The sequence below is a fragment of the Esox lucius genome, chromosome 6, assembly GCF_011004845.1.
Source record: "Esox lucius isolate fEsoLuc1 chromosome 6, fEsoLuc1.pri, whole genome shotgun sequence".
NCBI classification, from domain to species: domain Eukaryota; kingdom Metazoa; phylum Chordata; class Actinopteri; order Esociformes; family Esocidae; genus Esox; species Esox lucius.
In genome coordinates, this window is record NC_047574.1 from 1319307 (window position 1) to 1341597 (window position 22291).

General features: G+C 44.6%; 1 protein-coding gene across 9 annotated transcripts in view; it reads left to right on the plus strand.

Moving 5' to 3' along the window:
* Positions 1-22291, plus strand: part of rbfox3a (RNA binding fox-1 homolog 3a) — a 546865-nt gene that overhangs the window by 463596 nt on the left and 60978 nt on the right. For 8 of the 9 annotated variants that reach the window (XM_029120435.2, XM_029120431.1, XM_029120430.1 and 5 more), the window contains 2 exons: positions 5461-5730; positions 17392-17538. In XM_029120435.2, the coding sequence (XP_028976268.1) occupies positions 5461-5730; positions 17392-17538 (417 nt within the window). The remainder of the gene's footprint in view (positions 1-5460; positions 5731-17391; positions 17539-22291) is intronic. The other variant, XM_029120433.1, reaches the window with a different exon arrangement.

Genomic DNA, 22291 nt, shown 5'->3' on the forward strand with positions numbered 1-22291 from the left:
GTACACATCACTTTATCATCTCCAAAAAAAAAGGTTTTCGTTGGTCCATATTTACCCCATTCAGACCACTGTTTGTGGAACCCTTCAGAGGAAACAAACAAACCATTATCTTACCTCTTCCTTCACATTGCCTGGATTGGCTGAACAGTTCAAAAGATCTTCCCATGCAGACAGTTATGTTTCTTCTCGTCCATCCATTACCTGGGAGTTTGGCACTGAGCCCAATGGGGCACAAATGGCCACTCGTTGAACCTGCTGGACGGTCACACATTGAATGCAGATTTATTATTAGAAATTATTCAGTTTGTGCTGGGTTTAAGGACATGGGGCTGGGTTTGGGGACATGGGGCTGGGTTTAAGGACATGGGGCTGGGTTTGGGGACATGGGGCTGGGTTTAAGGACATGGGGCTGGGTTTGGGGACATGGGGCTGAGTTTAAGGACATGTGGCTGGGTTTGGGGACATGGGGCTGGGTTTAAGGACATGGGGCTGGGTTTGGGGACATGGGGCTGGGTTTAGGGACTTGGGGCTGGGTTTAAGGACATGGGGCTGGGTTTGGGGACATGGGGCTGGGTTTATAGACATGGGGCTGGGTTTGGGGACATGGGGCTGGGTTTAGGGACTTGGGGCTGGGTTTAAGGACATGGGGCTGGGTTTAGGCTCTAGTGCATCTGTTTACTCTCTCAACTTCTATGTTTCTCCCCTTCTATTCTCTTATTCTCTTTCTCTTTCATTCTTCATCCGCAGCATCCTGTGCATACTTATTGCGTACTTACCTTGTGTTTTTTATGCGAAACCACAGAGTAGCAGTGTGTGTGTGTGTGTGTGTGTGTGTGTGTGTGTGTGTGAGTGTGTGTGTTTTCATTGTCATTGAGCTCCTCGGTGTCTTGACATCTATGGCACAAGGCGCCTGTATCCCCAGCTTCATTAGTTGTCTCTGTCAGAGTGGAACAATAAAGTTACATCCAGAGCTGTGCCGTGTGCGTGAGTGTGTGTACCAGACAAAGCGTGTCACACGGACAAACACGCTCCTGGGACACCGACGACCCACCTGTGGAGTGTAATGCTGTGATATGAACCAGTGCAGCTGGTCACATCAGTTCTGCTCGGAGGACAAACCCCCAGTTTCTCTGTATCCAATATCACATCGTAGCCAAATCCTGTCCCACACCCTCCCTGGTCATTACACTACAGACACACACACACACACATACACTCACACACACGGCTACACTTGCACACACATACACATATATAAACACACACACACACGGCTACACACACACGGCTACACACACACGGCTATACACACACACACACAGCTACACACACACACACGGCTACACGCACACACAGCTACACACACAGCTACACACACACACACACAGAGACCTCCAGAGTAGGGGGTGGTTCTCCCAGGCCTCTCAACCCAGCAGAGTGCTTGGATAATGGGCAGGTGGGTGGAGAAAGGCCCCGGGCTGTGGAAACTGGATGCAGAGAGAGATCAATACCCCCCCCTCATCCTCCTCCTCCTCGCACACATACACACACACGTGTCACGCGCGCTTGGTAAAACCTGATGTAATAGAGCTGTTGATATTGTTTGCCTCATAGGCATCCTGGCACCTCATATTAAACCATTCAGAGCTTAGCAGTCAGAGAGTAGGGACAGTTACGGAAAGGTGTCTGGTTCAAAACCCCAGTGGTGACAGGAGTGATGTTGTTGTGCCCTTGAGCAAGGCCCTCCATCCTAATGGAGAATCCACGGAATGACTGAATGGGTCAGTGTTCTGGCTGTCAATAAGACAGGACTATGACACCCCATTGACCCAAAGACAAAAGACCCTCCGTGAGGGACAGAAGGAGATAACAGCACTCTGAGGAGGTGGGGACGGAGAGAGAGTAGGAGAAAGACCCTCCGTGAAGGAGATAACAGCACTCTGAGGAGGTGGGGACGGAGAGAGAGTAGGAGAAAGACCCTCCGTGAAGGAGATAACAGCACAGAAGGAGGTGGGGACGAGGAGAGATGAAGAGAAAGACCCTCTGTGAGGGAGAGGAGATAACAGCACACAGAAGGAGGTGGGGACGAGGAGAGATGAGAGAATGTGTCAACAAGAAACAGGAGATCTACTATCACTGATTCAGTCACTTTGATTGACGTTATTTCTTTCTCCTTCCCTCTCTCTTTCTCCTTCCCTCTCTCTTTCTCCTTCCCTCTCTTTTTCTCCTTCCCTCTCTTTTTCTCCTTCCCTCTCTTTTTCCCCTTCCCTCTCTCTTTCTCCTTCCCTCTCTTTTTCTCCTTCCCTATCATTTTCCCCTTCCCTCTCTCTTTCTCCTTCCCTCTCTCTTTCTCCTTCCCTCTCTTTTTCTCCTTCCCTCTCTTTTTCTCCTTCCCTCTCTCTTTCTCCTTCCCTCTCTCTTTCTCCTTCCCTCTCTCTTTCTCCTTCCCTCTCTTTTTTCCCTTCCCTCTCTCTTTCTCCTTCCCTCTCTTTTTTCCCTTCCCTCTCTCTTTCTCCTTCCCTCTCTCTTTCTCCTTCCCTCTCTCTTTCTCCTTCCCTCTCTCTTTCTCCTTCCCTCTCTCTTTCTCCTTCCCTCTCTCTTTCTCCTTCCCTCTCTTTTTTCCCTTCCCTCTCTCTTTCTCCTTCCCTCTCTCTTTCTCCTTCCCTCTCTCTTTCTCCTTCCCTCTCTCTTTCTTCCTGCATCCTCGCTCTTACTTGTACGCGTGTGTTTGTGCAGAAAATATCCCACCTGGTTGTTAATTGTGAAGAAAACTTGAGCGAACCATTCCTGACATGAAGCTCAGAGTAATATTTAACCAAGCAGTGTTCTGCTGAGCTTCTCAGACTCTTCAGCAGTTTCTCCACAACTGGAGCAACATGAAGACACATCGTCAGATGTCACATGGTCTGTTTGATTCAACCATGGATCCACCTCTCAGCAGATGCTTTTCACAGGGGTAGTTCTTCCTGTTTCCGGGAGGCAGACACTAACTGAAGCTGCAACCAGTGGTGTACTGGTGTCAAACTGTTGAGCGAAGTGACTGATCGACAAACCGCTTTGTTCTGTTTAAACACCATCCATCTCAATGCTTAAGATTGGAAAACCACAATAGCCAAATTGATCGCAGTGGTCAATTCTGGTCTACCTGTCAAAAATGTCCTTTATCGATTCAAGATGTTCCGATTTTCCACCTTATCCATTCTCGACTTTTCCTTTTGGTGCTTTTTTTTCTTGGAAAACTTGAAATGTAACTCGGAGCAGGATGCACTTTATCCATCATCATTGATACGTGACTGATTTTACCATACAATATGCTCTAGGATCTATTAGCAGCTAGGAAGACGTAGAGATGAAAAGGAAGAGATAGAAAGCATGAGAGATGAATTGAATTAATCTAACACTCCAAGGGAGAGTGAAAGAGAAACAGAGACAGGAAAGATCAAGATAGATGAGTGAGTGAGAGGGAATGATGGGGGGTCTGGTGTATAGAGAGTGAGAGGGAATGATGGGGGGGTCTGGTGTATAGAGAGTGAGAGGGAATGATGGGGGGGGTCTGGTGTATAGAGAGTGAGAGGGAATGATGGGGGGGGTCTGGTGTATAGAGAGTGAGAGGGAATGATGGGGGTCTGGTGTATAGAGAGTGAGAGGGAATTATGGGGGGGTCTGGTGTATAGAGAGTGAGAGGGAATGATGGGGGGTCTGGTGTATAGAGAGTGAGAGGGAATGATGGGGGGGTCTGGTGTATAGAGGGTGAGAGGGAATTATGGGGGGGTCTGGTGTACAGAGAGTGAGAGGCAATGATGGGGGGGTCTGGTGTCCAGAGAGTGAGAGAGAATGATGGGGGGGTCTGGTGTATAGAGAGTGAGAGGGAATGATGGGGGGGTCTGGTGTATAGAGAGTGAGAGGGAATGATGGGGGGGTCTGGTGTATAGAGAGTGAGAGGGAATGATGGGGGGGTCTGGTGTATAGAGAGTGAGAGGGAATGATGGGGGGGTCTGGTGTACACAGAGTGAGAGAGAATGATGGGGGGGGTCTGGTGTATAGAGAGTGAGAGGGAATGATGGGGGGGTCTGGTGTACAGAGAGTGAGAGAGAATGATGGGGGGGGTCTGGTGTATAGAGAGTGAGAGAGAATGAGGGGGGGGTCTGGTGTATAGAGGGTGAGAGGGAATTATGGGGGGTCTGGTGTACAGAGAGTGAGAGGGAATGATGGGGGGGTCTGGTGTATAGAGGGTGAGAGGGAATTATGGGGGGTCTGGTGTATAGAGAGAAGACCCATGTCAGTAAAGAAGTTCTGAAATATATTAGAAGCCAGTAATTCAAATCAAAGGTTATAATAAAAATGTATCAGTTAATTGATCTCTTGCCTGTCTCTTTCCAAGAGAGCAATGTACATCCTTCTCATTTAGAGAGGGAGAGAGTGTGTGTTTGTGTATCAAGCGATGTTCCACTAATAAAAGAGCCTGTGTTATAATGATCAGACAGTCTGCTTATCTAGATTAGGAGCTGAAATCCAAGCCATCTCCAAACAGCATCCTAGACTAAGTGTTGACTTAGCTGTATAAAAGAGGACACCAGAGCTGACAGCCCCTGAAAATCCTAACCCTTATCCTTTACCTTAAACTAACCGTGTGTGTGTGCGTGCGTGCGTGTGTGTGTGTGTGTGGTTGCTGTGTGTTTATTACATTTAAGTCTCTCCTGTTGTTTTATTGAGAGACTGAGAGACAGGTCACTGATTGCTTATGTCATCTCTCATTCTTAATGCTTGTGGCTTCTTATTGCAAAACCGTGGGTGATCATTTAACTAAACTGAAATAGACGGACCAAGCTGAGTTTTTGTCCCTCCTTCCTCTCTCTGTTTTACCCCTCATTTTTATCTCTCTGTTTCTAGCCCTTCCTGTTCTCTCTCTTTGTATCTTCTACCTCGTTGAGTAGCAGTACAATCCAATCTCATCTGAGGGTTCCTGAGGACAGGGTCGGGAAACCCTCTTCCATGTTTGGGCAGGAAGTTAGGGCATGTGGTTATATCACAGATGAGAGCTGATCGGCACCCCTAAGTGCCTTATTGCTAATATAAACCTGTTACCAACAATAAATAAATGTTTAGCCAGTCAGCATTCAGTATTCCAACCAATGTAGTTTATATGGTGATGTTCTGTATCTTCTGTATGTTTTCAATCATGTCTAAATGTGAAGCGTGTAATTGTGCATAGTGGTTTCCAGTTAGAAACTAAAAAAAGCAAGAAAGAAAATATTTAAACACAATCCATCTAAAAAGAAATCTCTGAAGACATCAAAACAGGATGAAAAAAAGAAAGACAAGGGAAGAAAATTGAAACGACACTTTTGTTTAGAAATTAACCTTCTTTTCCTCTCTCCTCCACCCTCCTTCTCTCTCTCCTCCTCTCTCTCCTCCTCTCTCTCCTCCCCTCTGTTTCTCCCGTTTCCTTTCTGTCTTCAGGGTAATCAAGAGGCACCGGCCCCCCCTGAAGCAATGGCCCAGCCCTATCCCCCGGCCCAGTATGCCCCTCCCCCCCAGAATGGCATCCCGGCGGAGTACGCCCCCCCCCATCCGCCCCACCCCCACCCCCACCCCCACCCGGCCACAGACTACTCAGGGCAGAGCCCGGTGGCGGAGCATGCCCTCACGCTGTACACACCCTCACAGACACACAGCGAACAGCCCGGCAATGACAACAATGCACCCACGCTCACGGTCTCCACTGTGTCGGTGAGTGAGCTGACACACACACACACACACCCACACACACACACACCCATACACACACACACACAGACACACACACGCACCCATACACACACACAGACACACACACCCATACCCATACACACACACACCCATACACAGACACACACACCCATACACACTCACACACGCACACACGCACACAAATCCTCCACCTGGAAAAGGCAATATCTTTAGTAGGTCTGTGAGAACTGTGAGGGGGGAGGGGGGAGGGGGGAGGGGGGAGCAGCCGAAGCTTCTTCCTTAATAAGGCTCACTCCTCTTCCATCTTTTCAATTTGCCGTTAAATTTAATTTAGCTCTCGTTTTCCACACCGCTGTCTGGACATATCTGCCAAGCCCTGGCTTAATGGAGGAAGAGAGGGAGGGATGGAGTGAGAGAGAGAGAGGGAGACGGAAAGTGATGGGGAGAGGAAGAGATGGGGGGAGAGAGCGAGACGGAGGGTGATTGGGGAGAGGAAGAGATGGGGGAGAGAGGGAGACGGAGGGGATGGGGCCGAGGGAGGGATGGAGAGAGGGAGAGAAGACAGAAAGAGAGGGAGGCAGAAAGCTGAATAATTAACTAGGAAGTGTATTCACATATTGTGTGTAGTGTGTTAGTGTTGTGATTCACTGTATTTCTGCATGTTATGCACATATGTGCTAATGCTGTGCCGGGGTTTATTCACAGTTTTCCAAAAGACACTCAGTTCAGAAAAACAGTTCAGAAAGAGTTTGAGTAACGCTGGAAAAGGATGACAGAGTCCAGTCTTCTGAATCCTCTCTGTCTCACACCAGATCTCAGATGGACTTAAATGTAAGAGCCACTCATGAACCCTGAAACTTAAAATCAGCGGAGCAAAGGATGTAAAGAAAGAGAGAGAGAGAGAGAGAGAGAGGGAGAGAGGGAGAGAGGGGGAGAGGGGGAGAGGGGGAGAAGGGGGGAGGGAGGGCAAGAAGGGGGAGATATATACTGTATATAGAGGGATAGAAAGAAACGAAGAAATGCAGATGTATTTACTTTTTCTCACTTATTATTCATTATGTCTTTCCCCTACTTGCTTTGGTCATGTAATGTTTCCAATGCCAATACAATGCTTTTAATTAAAAGTAATTTAAATTGTGAAAAAGACAGGAATTTAGTGAAAGAGATGTAAACAAGAGAGTAGAAGGAGAGAGAAGAGGTGAGAGAGAAAGAGAGCAAACCAGTTTGAAAGTAGAGAAAGAAAAAGTTATCTAGAAACCCGCTTTAGGGCATATTCAGTATGTGCTGGGAAGCAAACACACTATTAACTCCGTGGAATATTCTCTACTCAGCACAGCCTTTTGACAGCATATAACTCGCAAATGAGGTCTTCTGTCACTCTCACCAGCTCTCTCTTTCTGATCTCTCTTCTTCGCTCTCTCTTACACACATATAAACACTCACACACACACACAGAAATAATTATCTGTTGACTTTAGCGTTACCTATCCATCCATTTAATGTTCAGCTCCTTATTTCCCAAGTTTAGTGGATTATCCTCTGTAGACAGGACAGTATCTATGGAAGAGTTCACAGTAAACAGGACAGTATCTATGGAAGAGTTCACAGTAGACAGGACAGTATCTATGGAACAGTTCACAGTAGACAGGACAGTATCTATGGAAGAGTTCACAGTAGACAGGACAGTATCTATGGAAGGGTTTTAGTAGACAGGACAGTATCTATGGAAGAGTTCACAGTAGACAGGACAGTATCTATGGAAGAGTTCACAGTAGACAGGACAGTATCTATGGAAGAGTTCACAGTAGACAGGACAGTATCTATGGAACAGTTCACAGTAGACAGGACAGTATCTATGGAAGAGTTCACAGTAGACAGGACAGTATCTATGGAACAGTTCACAGTAGACGGGACAGTATCTATGGAACAGTTCACAGTAGACAGGACAGTATCTATGGAAGAGTTCACAGTAGACAGGACAGTATCTATGGAAGAGTTCACAGTAGACAGGACAGTATCTATGGAAGAGTTCACAGTAGACAGGACAGTATCTATGGAACAGTTCACAGTAGACAGGACAGTATCTATGGAAGAGTTCACAGTAGACAGGACAGTATCTATGGAACAGTTCACAGTAGACGGGACAGTATCTATGGAACAGTTCACAGTAGACAGGACAGTATCTATGGAACAGTTCACAGTAGACAGGACAGTATCTATGGAAGAGTTCACAGTAGACAGGACAGTATCTATGGAACAGTTCACAGTAGACAGGACAGTATCTATGGAACAGTTCACAGTAGACAGGACAGTATCTATGAAAGAGTTCACAGTAGACAGGACAGTATCTATGGAACAGTTCACAGTAGACAGGACAGTATCTATGGAAGAGTTCACAATAGACAGGACAGTATCTATGGAACAGTTCACAGTAGACAGGACAGTATCTATGGAACAGTTCACTGTTAGAAAATACATAATCTTGAGAGTTCAGCGGTGTGTAGAAGGCTGTTGTCAGCGTTTGTAAGACAGCTTTCATTGAAATTGACAGACACTTTAGATAGAAAAGACATGAGCACAGCAGAGTAGCTGAGGATGGAGTAAAGAGCAGAGTGGAGAGAGAAAGAGAGCGTAAGCAAGAGAAAGACAGACATTTCCATTGTTGTCATTATCAGAGTCTTATCCAGAGCGACTGACAGGAACCATTAGGAGTTAAGTGCCTTGCTCAATGGCACAAGAAATAATGTTTCACCTTGTCAGCTTGGGTATTCAGACCTGTGACCTTTCGGCCCAGTGCTCTAACCACTAGACTATCTGCCTCCCAGAGAGAGAAAGAGAGAGCTTGTGCAGCATGTGCAGACTTTTAAATGTGGAGTTAACTGTGGTTAAGTAAATTCACAGGGATATATATTTCAGTTTAAAATGGAAGCGTTTATCTTTATATTTAAACTTATCTCTGTAATTAAACTTTTCTCAGTATTTTGACTTATGTCTATACATAAGTTTAAATACAGAGATAAGTTTATCTCTATATTTAAACATTTCTCTATTTTTATTCTTTTGGTGGCAAGGCTGGCTTTTTAATTCCAAAGTATAGACTCACATGTATCAAATCAAACTCATTGATGATGCAGTGATGACACAATGATGACTCAGTAATGACACAGTGATGATATTGATGATAGCATATACTGCGTACACTCTTTAATTACAGAGACCAACACCATGCTACCCTGCAGAGAGCATGCAGCGCTCTATTAGTAGTAATGTCCAAAGTTTTTGTCTTTGGAGAGGACTGCGAGAGAGTGGGGGAGAGGGGAGGAGAGAGGGAGAGAGTGAGGGAAATAGAGAGAGATTGGGAAATAGGGGATGTGTGGAGAGATGGAGCACTTAATTAAATGTGCATTCAGAAAAGACAGCAGATATTTCTCTCTGTATGACAGGACACATCAGGATAAACATATCACCTCTACAGGTCTCTGTATGACAGGATACTTCAGGGTAAATAAATCACCTCTACAGGTCTCTGTATGACAGGACACTTCAGGGTAAAGAATTCACCTCTACAGGTCTCTGTATGACAGGACACATCAGGATAAACATATCACCTCTACAGGTCTCTGTATGACAGGACACATCAGGATAAACATATCACCTCTACAGGTCTCTGTATGACAGGATACTTCAGGGTAAATAAATCACCTCTACAGGTCTCTGTATGACAGGACACATCAGGATAAACATATCACCTCTACAGGTCTCTGTATGACAGGATACTTCAGGGTAAATAAATCACCTCTACAGGTCTCTGTATGACAGGACACATCAGGATAAACATATCACCTGTACAGGTCTCTGTATGAAAGGACACTTCAGGATAAAGAATTCACCTCCACAGGTCTCTGTATGACAGGACACTTCAGGATAAAGAATTCACCTCTACAGGTCTCTGTATGACAGGACACTTCAGGGTAAAGAATTCACCCCCATGAGGGGTCTCTGTATGACAGGACACTAAATAATTCACCTCTACAGGTCTCTGTATGGGAGGAGGCTGCTGACACAGAGGAGTATCCAGAAGTGAGCCTGTAAACATGAATCCACAGCATCAGTATCTATTCAGAAATTACATGAAGTGCTGATATTTAAGCGTTTCAGCAAATGCCTGCTCAATGTAGCAGTCTAATGAGCAGGCCACCTCTAAAATCAGCACCTGGCACCCATCAAAAACTCCTTTGGCCTTTCCAGTGTTTCAGAAAACACATCCTCCTCATGGACCTAGACAACAGAATGTCTATAAAACTGATGTTCGGGATACGACCACCTTGTGGCTAGCAGGTTGTCCAGGCAGTCATGACTAGCAAAAGTCTCAGCACAGATAGACAGGGAGCCAGGTGTTCATGGGGTATAAATCTGAAGCGTCAGGTCAGCATTTTCCCTCTCCATAGGGAGAGGGAGCCCGCTAGTAAGGCAGTGGAAGCCTCTGGAATGAGACGGAACACCGCCAACATTCCCAAGATTGTTTAGTTGATGAAACCTCTGATCTCTGTGCAGTTTTCTGTTCTGCAAAGCAGAATATGTTACATAGATTGTGGAAGGTTTCACACCTGCACTTCACAGCAGTGGAACAGATATGTGTGAATATTGCCCGACAGGATCTTCCTAACTTTTGCTTAGCTCTCCATTCCATGTAACTCTGTGTAAAGTAAAGGATGCCCATGGTTTGCTCACCATTACTCTTCAGTCCAGACTGGTCTAGAATAGTCAGGGCCAGCCCTACAGTAGGCATAAGTGACATAGGCGGTCGCTTAGGGCCCCCGACCACTAGGGGGCTCCGGAGCACTTGTGAGCCCCAGATCGCTGGGGAGATGGGGCCCCCAAATCCAATTTGGTCCAAAAGGCTTGGGCCGGTACTGGGAACTGTCAAGAAAAGTCCAACACAGTCCAGAACATTCCAGAACAGGTTTCATCTTGAGTTCCGACCCTACTAGCGAGTTTTTCCCAACCACTGGACATACATTTCTTGTTGATGCTTGTTGTTTGTTTCCATTCACACTGTGTCGTCTAAAACAGGTTTTAGGCTGAATCTAGACAAGTAACTGAATCAGAAAGCTCCATGATACTGGAACTGACTCAGAAAGCTCCATGATACTGGAACTGACTGAGAAAGCTCCATGATACTGGAACTGACTGAAAAAGCTCCATGATACTGGAACTGACTCAGAAAGCTCCATGATACTGGAACTGACTCAGAAAGCTCCATGATACTGGAACTGACTCAGAATGCTCCATGATACTGGAACTGACTCAGAAAGCTCCATGATACTGGAACTGACTCAGAATGCTCCATGATAGTGGAACTGACTTAGAATGCTCTATGATACTGAAACTGACTCAGAAAGCTCCATGATACTGGAACTGACTCAGAATGCTCTGTGATACTGGAACTGACTCAGAATGCTCCATTATACTGGAACTGACTCAGAATGTTCCATGATACTGGAACTGACTCAGAATTCTTCATGATACTGGAACTGACTCAGAATGCTTCACAATGCTTCATAAATAAATAAAACAAACATCCTTGCTGTGCATAGTTATGTTAATGTTAATCTTAAACCCTAATTGTAATCCTCCAACTGCAACTTTTGCCCTTGCCTCAACAGTTAACATTTTTCTAAATCGCTTTGCAAATTAGAATTATGTAAGTTCAAATTTCTGAACAATTAGTCTCTTGCTCACACCAGATTATAATTATTTATTCATTTAAGAAAATTGCACGTGTTTTGACGAGTGTGCAAAAGAGAACTACCGCAGGTTCTTTTGTTTTCATGGATGTCATTTTCAGCTCACTATAAATAACTTTAAATGTAAGAAATATGACTAATTTATCTAAAAAGCTCAGTGCAATACACAATAGCATTCAGCTAGACAAAACTGGCATTCTTGTATAGTACAGTAAGTAATCAGTGTCAACAATTAAGTAGAACAGAACTGAAATGTACATATGACAAACATTTCCAGTTTTGACTGGGGAATGAGGGTGGGGAAGGATGTGGGGGGTGCTACAGATGTGGGGGGTGCTATAGATGTGGGGGTGCTACAGATGTGGGGGGTGCTACAGATGTAAGGTGTCCTACAGATTTGTGGGGTGCTGTAGATGTGGGGGGTGCTGTAGATGTGGGGGGTGCTGTAGATGTGGGGGGTGCTGTAGATCTGTGGGGCGCTACAGATGTGGGGTGTGCTTTAGATGTGGAGGGTGCTACAGATGGGGGTGCTACAGATGTGGGGGGTGCTATAGATATAGGGGTGTGATACAGATGTGTAGGGGGTGTTACAGATGTGAGGGGTGTTACAGATGTGGAAGTTGTTACAGATGTGGGGTGTGATACAGATGTAGGGTGTGCTACAGATTTGTGGGGTGCTATAGATGTGGGGGGTGCTACAGATGTAGGGGTGTGCTACAGGTTTGTGGGGTGCTATAGATGTGGGGGGTGCTACAGATGTAGGGGTGTGCTACAGATGTAGGGGTGTGCTACAGATTTGTGGGGTGCTATAGATGTGGGGGGTGCTACAGATGTAGGGGTGTGCTACAGATTTGTGGGGTGCTATAGATGTGGGGGGTGCTACAGATGTGTAGGGTGTGCTACAGATGTGGAAGGTGTTACAGGTGTGGGAGTGCTAGCTGCAGTTTAATATGCAATTAACACTAATTAAAAGGCAAATGGTGTGAATTGAGGCCTCCTAAAATCACTTGTGGGAACAAGTGGGGCGGGAGTGGATTTACTGTTGGTGATGAGGGGGAGTTCTTTGTAGGGAGAAGGAGGACAGACTTAGGGAAGGAGGACAGACTTAGTAAAGGAGGACAGATTTAGGGAAGGAGGACAGATTTAGGGAAGGAGGACAGATTTAGTGAAGGAGGACAGATTTAGGGAAGGAGGACAGATTTAGTGAAGGAGGACAGATTTAGGGAAGGAGGACAGATTTAGGGAAGGAGGACAGATTTAGTGAAGGAGGACAGATTTAGGGAAGGAGGACAGATTTAGTGAAGGAGGACAGATTTAGGGAAGGAGGACAGATTTAGTGAAGGAGGACATATTTAGGGAAAGAGGACAGATTTAGGGAAGGAGGACAGATTTAGTGAAGGAGGACAGATTTAGGGAAGGAGGACAGATTTAGTGAAGGAGGACAGATTTAGGGAAGGAGGACAGATTTAGTGAAGGAGGACAGATTTAGGGAAGGAGGACATATTTAGGGAAGGAGGACAGATTTAGTGAAGGAGGACAGGTTTAGGGAAGGAGGACAGATTTAGTGAAGGAGGACAGATTTAGGGAAGGAGGACAGATTTAGTGAAGGAGGACATATTTAGGGAAAGAGGACAGATTTAGTGAAGGAGGACAGATTTAGTGAAGGAGGACAGATTTAGTGAAGGAGGACAGATTTAGTGAAGGAGGACAGATTTAGGGAAGGAGGACAGATTTAGTGAAGGAGGACAGATTTAGGGAAGGAGGACAGATTTAGGGAAGGACAGTTGGAGTTTGTCTACATGTGTGGTGTTTGTCTGTGGACGTGTGGTCTTACAAGTGTGACACTCAAACTGTAACTGTTTGAAATATGTCTGACTAATCCTTAGCATGACCACTGTCAGAAGCCTTTAGAAGTGTGTGTGTGTGTGTGTATTGTGGCTGGGGGAATATTGTACTTTATCATAACAGTCTTCCTGTGTCTGCCACCCGTTTGTGATCGATACGGCCACTTTGCTGTGGAACACTCACACACACACACACACACACACACACACAAACACACACAGGTCTGTGGGGGTTTGGTTTTGTAGGGTGCAGATGGATGGCCACAGACAGAGGGGTAATTGTCCCTGCACCCCCCCACACCCCCGGTCATGTGGGGAAGGAATGCAGGATCCACCAGCCCATAGGGCATCTGTCATCAGTCTGACCCAGGACACTGCTGCACACACACACCAGTAAACACACACAAACATACACACACATATACTCACGTATACACACAAACATGTGCACACAAACATATGAATTAAAACGTATAAACAAACATATACAGACAGACATACAGAAACAGACATACACAGTTGGTAGGAAAGACAGAAGCTCAATGAGCAGTTACACTCTGTCCATCCCCGTTTGGGATTCTCCTTCTGTTTCTCTGTCTCTCTCTTTCTCTATTGCTCTCTGTCTGTCTTTCTGTCTCTCTGTCTCTATTGCTCTCTGTCTGTCTTTCTGTCTCTCTGTCTCTATTGCTTTCTGTCTGTCTTTCTGTCTCTCTGTCTCTATTGCTTTCTGTCTGTCTCTCTCTTTCTCTATTGCTTTCTGTCTGTCTTTCTGTCTCTCTGTCTCTATTGCTTTCTGTCTTTCTCTCTCTTTCTCTATTGCTTTCTGTCTGTCTGTCTCTCTGTCTCTATTGCTTTCTGTCTGTCTCTCTCTTTATTGCTTTCTGTCTTTATCCATCTGTCTCTGTCTCTCTCTGTCTCTATCAGTTCAATTCAATAGGTGCTTTATTGGCATGAATGGATGGTTGCCACTGTTGGCAAAGCAAACATGTTTAGATAGCAATAGCGATACAGCACATAAACAAATACAATAAAACTATAAAAGCACAATGAAAATAAATAAATAAATACAGTAAACCAAATAATCTACAAACCCGACTTCAAAAAAGCTGGGACACTGTACAAATTGTGAGTAAAAAAGGAATAATTTACAAATCTCATAAACTTATATTTAATTCACAATAGAATATAGATAACATATCGAATGTTGAAAGTGAGACATTTTGTAATGTCATGCCAAATATTGGCTCATTTTGGATTTCAATAGAGCTACACATTCCAAAATGTTGGGACAGGTAGCAATAAAAGGCCGGGAAAGTGAAATGTACAGATAAGGAAAAGCTGGAGGACCAATTTGCAACTTATTATGTCAACTGGCAACATGATTGGGTATAAATGATCTTCGGGCCATCAGATTCACATACAGGAATGATACTGTAATGGAAATCACAACATGGGCTCAGGAATACTTCCAGAAAACATTGTCGGTGAACACAATCCACCGTGCCATTCGCCGTTGCCGGCTAAAACGCTATAGGTCAAAAAAGAAGCCGTATCTAAACAGGATCCAGAAGCGCAGGCGTTTTCTCTGGGCCAAGGATCATTTAAAATGGACTGTGGCAAAGTGGAAAAGTGTTCTGTGGTCAGACAAATCTAAATTTGAAGTTCATTTTGGAAAACTGGGACGCCATGTCATCTGGACTAAAGAGGACAAGGACAACCCAAGTTGTTATCAGCGCTCAGTTCAGAAGCCTGCATCTCTGATGGTATGGGGTTGCATGAGTGTGTGTGACATGGGCAGCCTATACATCTGGAAAGGCACCATCAATGCTGACAGTTATATCCAAGTTCTAGAACAACATATGCTCCCATCCAGACGTTGTCTCTTTCAGGGAAGACCTTGCATTTTCCAACATGACAATGCCAGACCACATACTGCATCAATTACAATGTCATGGCTGCATAGAAGAAGGATCCGGGTACTGAAATGGCCAGCCTGCAGTCCAGATCTTTCACCCATAGAAAACATTTGGCGCATCATAAAGAGGAAGATGCGACAAAGAAACCTAAGACAGTTGAGCAACTAGAAGCCTGTATTAGACAAGAATGGGACAACATTCCTATTCATAAACTTGAGCAACTTGTCTCCTCAGTCCCCAGACGTTTGCAGTCTGTTATAAAAAGAAGAGGGGATGCCACACAGTGGTAAACATGGCCTTGTCCCAACTTTTTTGAGATGTGTTGATGCCATGAAATTTAAAATCAACTTATTTTTCCCTTAAAGTGATACATTTTCTCAGTTTAAACATTTGATATGTCATCTATGTTGTATTCTGAATAAAATATTGAAATTTGAAACTTCTACATCATTGCATTCTGTTTTTATTCACAATTGTACAGTGTTCCAACTTTTTTGGAATCGGGTTTGTAGCTCTCAGTTCCTATTCCTGCCGTCTGTAAATGGCATTGCCTTCAGCAGATCTGTGTTGGTTCTAGAACCCCTCTGACTTTTAGCTGATATTATCATGATACCTCATCCATCATCATCCATGCTAACTGTTCCAACATATCCTAAATCATTATACTGTATACATCATCCATTATCCTCCATGCTAACTGTTCCAACACATCCTAATACATTATCCTGTATACATCATCCATTATTCTCCACAATAACTTCTCCAAGTTATCCAAATACATTATCCTGTATACATCATCTATTATTCTCCACAATAACTTCTCCAAGTTATCCAAATACATTATCCTGTATACATCAGTTCCTACTGCCTTTTGTCCTTTCTCTCTGACCCCCTTTCTTCCTGAATGTCTCCCTCCACCTCCCTCCACCTCTCTCTATCTCTCTCTATCAATCTCTCTCCACCTCTCTCTATCTCTCTCCACCTCTCTCTATCTCTCTCTATCTCTCTCTATCAATCTCTCTCCATTCTTTTCACTGATTCTCATTCTTTCCTTCTCTTTCTCTGTCCTACATTAACTAGTCCTATCAGAACAGACTGAAAGATTTCCCACATCAACAAAGTGAAAGGAGTCTGTTTTCAATATAGCTGCTGATAATGGAGTTTACTTCCTGAACAAGTGTCCCCCAGAGGCGGCTGGTGTGGGGAGGATGGCTCCTAATAATGGCTGTAATCCAGATAAAAACCCTGTTTCAGAACAGTCCTATTAGCCACTGAGGTTTTCCCCTCAGTTAAACTCAGTTTCCCAGGGGGCAGTGCGTCTTATCTCTTTTTCCGGGACATCCCCTGGGTGTTGGTAACAGGGATCCCTGTCGTCACGGTTACTCTGATAATGGTGAAGTAAATGGAGGTTGTCACAGCGACACCTCAAAGGGCCATCAGTCTGTGCGACCCGCTTCACTGGCAGAATCTGCCTGTGATGGACAGATGATCACATGGGCCTAAAGGGTAGCAGGTCTGGGGGGAAAGCTAGTTCTCTCTCTCTCTCTCTCTCTCTCTCTCTCTCCTTGGCTCTGTCTAATGTATGCTGTAGTCTAGATGTGTCATCGGTTGTTAAATCTGTGTCCACTCCTCCTGGACAGCATCCCTAATCTCCTCTGCCACATACAAATGCCAAGGGAGCAGTGAGAATACCAACGATGTGAGCTCTGCCTACCCAACACCCACACCTCACAGCAAACCACCACTGAGACAGACTGCGTCTCGGATCCCTTCAAAGCGCAACACTTGTGACCAGGGCCTGTGGAGGAACAGACCGCCGTTCAGGATACATCCTAAGACATAGTCACACACACCGAGAACAGAGGCAGTTTAATATGAAATGTTTCTGTGTTTCAGCTGAAGTGCTTCAGGGTGTTTGACATGAGTTATGAGTAGTGGAGTTTAATATCCCTCCCACACTCTCTTTCACTTTCCATCAATCTCTCTTTTTCTAGTCATTACTGCGTTGCTCTTCCCCTCCTTCATTGCTCTTCCTCTTCCCCCCCCCCCCCCACTCTCTCTCCCTGTACTACCTCATCCTCAACTCTACTTCCATTAGTCAAAGCCAGTGTTCTGATCTTTCTCCTTGGACGTTTGTGGTGTGTTTTCCTCCAGCAGGTGGAGGAGGTGGGGCAGACGGAGGTATCCCAACAGCTCCATCTGCAGCAGTGTGAATCGTCAGAAAAGCAGCAGCCCAAGAGGTTACACGTTTCCAACATCCCGTTCCGCTTCAGAGACCCAGACCTCAGGCAAATGTTCGGGGTGAGTGACCAAGCATCACGCTGCATCAACTGACCTGACATGAATGCTGATCGGCTGAAGGACGTTGCATATCAGAACATATCAGAACATACCATGGCTATGACAAAAAGGTTTTACTCTTCTGAAGCCAGTTTATAACAGCGGTAAGAAACCTTTTGGGCGAGTGGTAAAGGTTGTGTCCAACCCCCCATATTGTTCTTCCACAGAAGAGTCTTTAGCCTAGGTGGATTAGCGTTGGAGTAATGGTTCAGGTGCTGGCTTGACAGCTGATGAACTAGGGACAGGGTCTTGGCTCGACCATAGGCCACATACGATGTGATGCAATGTGTTTCAAAGGGGAGTTTAGTCAGTTTTGAAGCCAAATGAGGCCGAAACGTCTGACCCCGAGAACACTGGTTTGACCTTGCACTGTAGCTAGATGAGCATTCATACAAGGCTGTGTGTTGTCAGTGTTTCAAACACATGGACCGCGTTCAACACCAGCCTGTAACCAGCCTGTATAAACCAGCTGTGAAGCCCAATGTGTCTGTCTGGTTCTGTCTCAGCTGGTGTTTGTTAGAGTCATTTAGACTCTCATCTGAGCTCCACAGGAACATCAAGTACCACTTTGATCGCGTTCTGTCCCTTTTAAAGATGTACAAGACCCTCACACCTAAATGATTCACGTCCTGACCTCCACATGCCCTGTCTCCCACAAATTAGAGACAAATATGAATCTTTCATCTCCTGGACCATTACGGCTCTTCGTCCTTAACTGCTCCTTGGAGGAAGACGACATGTCAAGACATGTTTAAATTCCCAGAACGGAGAAGGTCCCTTCCCTGCTGGGTTCTAGCATTATAGAACCGTTCTAAGGTTGTTCGTTTTTATCTGCTTCATGAAATGTTTTGAATGAAGATGTGTCTCTAATACATAACTGCCCTATTATCAGATATTAGCAGCAATTGTGTTTAACTCAATCAAAGGGATACTTCAGGATTATAGCAACTATCTACTCCCTCCAGAGAACTTGTGGATACCGCTTTCATGTTTCTACATTCCGCATTTAGTAGGAAATAGAGGTAGAGGTCGTTTTATGACCCAAGGAGCCAATTCTCCAGCCAAAGCAGTTGTGCCGGTTCTAGCCAGCAGTGTTCTCCAAATTACATGCAGAGACATAAAAACGGTATCCAGAAGTAAATCTGTCTCTTGGGAAAAGGGCCTCATTGCCAAAATCTTGTAGAGTCCCGTTAATCCTTTTTGGTTTTGTAGATCTCCAACTCTGCAGCTGGAGGACCAACTAGTGCAACTCTGTCATGTTGCATCTGAAATCAATGCTTTTTATTTCAGCAAAGTGACCAAAAAATTCCCATGGGCTTGTGGTTTGATTCTAGAGCACAGAGTTAGCTAGTATCTTCACACCCCTACTGACTGCATGTTTGATGAGCACCAGAAACCAAGAGCAGAGAAAAACTATGACACGGAAAAAGGAGAGAGGACTGAACAAACAACTGGAAAGAGGGAGAGATGGAAAAAGAGATGGATAAAGCAAAGAGAAGGAAAGAAGGTCAGAAAGAGATGGAGAAAAGGACAATGTTCCCAAATGAGCTGGAAACAGAAACATGTATGATGAAAATCCACACCGCTTGTTAAAGCCTGGGCAAGCAGTCTTTACACAAACATTACACGCTAAGATTTAAAATAATAGGAGGCTGGAGATTTCTCCCGTCCCCTGGCTTCTCAAATGAAACATCTGTTCCCCTACGGGAGAGCCTTTGTTCCATAGCGGGGGGCCACTCGTGCCCCTGGCCATGCCCAGACTCGGATGCCTTGATGTGGGGAGAAGAGAGGAGTTGCACAGGATCCCACCATGGAGGATTCCTCAGTGGGGAGCTTAATTAGGTGTGTGTAGGGTGACAGAATCCCTCTTGGGACGCAGTTGACCGTGTCCGTGTTTTGTGTACATGCGTGTGCATGTGAAGAGAACAGGGACTTTAACTCTCCAGTAAAACTCCTCAGTCACTTAGTGAGTCTCCAAGGAAACAAGCACTGCAGCACAATTAACCAGAGACACAGAGGGAGGTAGGAGTAAGAGAAAGGAGGACAGAGGGAGGAGAGGAGAATTAGAAGAGACAGACAATCTGGTAGCACTCACTACAATCAGCGATGCTCAGAGAGCGTCACACCCTGTTAACAGAGGGGCTGACACAGCCGTGAAGATTCGGCCTCAGGAGGACAGCCCACTGAGAGCCGCTCCATCAAAACAAAGGAAAAATGTTAGCCCCTTTTACTTGTACTTTCGAAATGGAGAAACTAAAACTGTCAACTCTAGGTTTCTCAGGAAAGTTTGGGGCTTTAAAAGTGAACTAATCACTTCTTTGGTTCTTGGGTTGTACCGATAGACGGGACAGTTAAACAGTTTGGTGAGTTTGTTGTGGTTTGTTCCATTTTCTCTGGGGAGGCGGGTTGGCATACAAAGGGAATGTAGAAGCCTGTCAGGCTTTATGCATGCTGCACACAAAACACACAAAAATATTCAGACACACACATTCACACACACACACTCCTCCTCTCAGTCGATGGTCCGGTCTTAAGGATTAATCGATGTGGGCCCGGTTGAAGCACTGAAGCCCAGATTCCATCAGGTCATTGCCATCCCCAAAATGGGCTCCAGTGCCGCTCCCTCCCATTGCCTGTAAATGCAGCAATGAGCGACTGGCTCATATCTACCATTACGACTCTGCCTGAGCACCACCACAGTGCAAACAAAGGCAATAGCCAGGCATTATAGCAAATTGAATTTCTTTCCATTATAGCAAAAGGGGGATATTGGGACATTATAGAAAAAGGCAATGACGAGGCGTTGTAACAAAGCCACATAAGGAATTTATAACTGAGGGATTAATGCAACTATTGAATGTTTTCTCATTAAAGCTTCTTTTTAATGATAGTCATTGTGACAATTTAGGTGATGCTTATCAGAAACTGAGGTGACAAAAAAAATAAAAAATAAAAAACAATGAAGATCTCTGTGCGGTGTGTGGCTGTTAATGCAAAGGCAGAAAAAGAGATAAAAGAAATACCTAGAAAGAACACAACTGCAAAGGTTCATTACCCAAATGTATTTCAGTCTAATTCATAATTAGAAAAACACATTTAGGAGGAAATTACAGCAATGAGTATGAAGGCTTAATTTTCGGGTGGATGATTGGGATTCAAAGCGCACTTCACTGATTCAATTCCTTCATTTTCAGAAGTGGTTTTGGAAATATACAGTCATGTGAAAAAATATGTACACCCCCTGGAAATATTTGGACGTATTTTGAGCTAGATTCCAACCACGTTCACTGATTACATTCACAGTTTTTCATGAATAAATTATTGCTAAGTGTAGTTTTCCAGTGTCATTTGTTGAATTAGGTTACTTGTCAATAGTTTTTAAAGATTACTTATCTAAATGTGTAAAAAAAAAAAAATCCAGGGTGTGTACTGACTTATACATGATGACATCATGGTCCCTATAACGTGCACTACTTTTGATAAGAACCCCATTGTCCCTATAACGTGCACTACGTTTGATAAGAACCCCATGGTCCCTATAACGTGCACTACTTTTGATAAGAACCCCATTGTCCCTATAACGTGCACTACTTTAAAAAAGAACCCCATGGTCCCTATAACGTGCACTACGTTTGATAAGAACCCCATGGTCCCTATAACGTGCACTACTTTTGATAAGAACCCCATTGTCCCTATAACGTGCACTACTTTAAAAAAGAACCCCATGGTCCCTATAACGTGCACTACGTTTGATAAGAACCCCATGGTCCCTATAACGTGCACTACTTTTGATAAGAACCCCATGGTCCCTATAATGTGCACTACTTTTGATAAGAACCCCATTGTCCCTATAACGTGCACTACTTTAAAAAAGAATCCCATTGTCCCTATAATGTCCACTACTTTTGATAAGAACCCCACTGTCCCTATAACGTGCACTACTTTTGATTAGAACCCCATGGTCCCTATAACGTGCACTATGTTTGATAAGAACCCCATGTTCCCTATAACGTGCACTACTTTTGATAAGAACCCCATGGTCCCTATAATGTGCACTACTTTTGATAAGAACCACATGGTCCCTATAACGTGCACTACTTTAAAAAAGAACCCCATGTTCCCTATAACGTGAACTACTTTAAAAAAGAACCCCATGGTCCCTATAACGTGCACTACTTTTGATAAGAACCCCATTGTCCCTATAACATGCACTACTTTAAAAAAAAAACATGGTCCCTATAACATCCACTACTTTTGATAAGAACCCCATTGTCCCTATAACGTGCATTACTTTTGATAAGAACCCCATGGTCCCTATAACGTGCACTACTCTTGATAAGAACCCCATGGTCCTTATAATGTGCGCTATTTTTGATAAGAACCCTATGGTCCCTGTAACGTGCACTACTTTAAAAAAGAACCCCATGGTCCCTATAACATGCACTACTTTTGATAAGAACCCCATGGTCCCTATAACGTGCACTACTTTTGATAAGAACCCCATGGTCCTTATAATGTGCACTACTTTTGATAAGATCCTCATGGTCCCTATAACATGCACTACTTTTGATAAGAACCCCATGGTCCCTATAACGTGCACTACTTTTGATAAGAACCCCATGGTCCTTATAATGTGCACTACTTTTGATAAGATCCTCATGGTCCCTATAACATGCATTACTTTTGATAAGAACCCCATGGTCCCTATAACGTG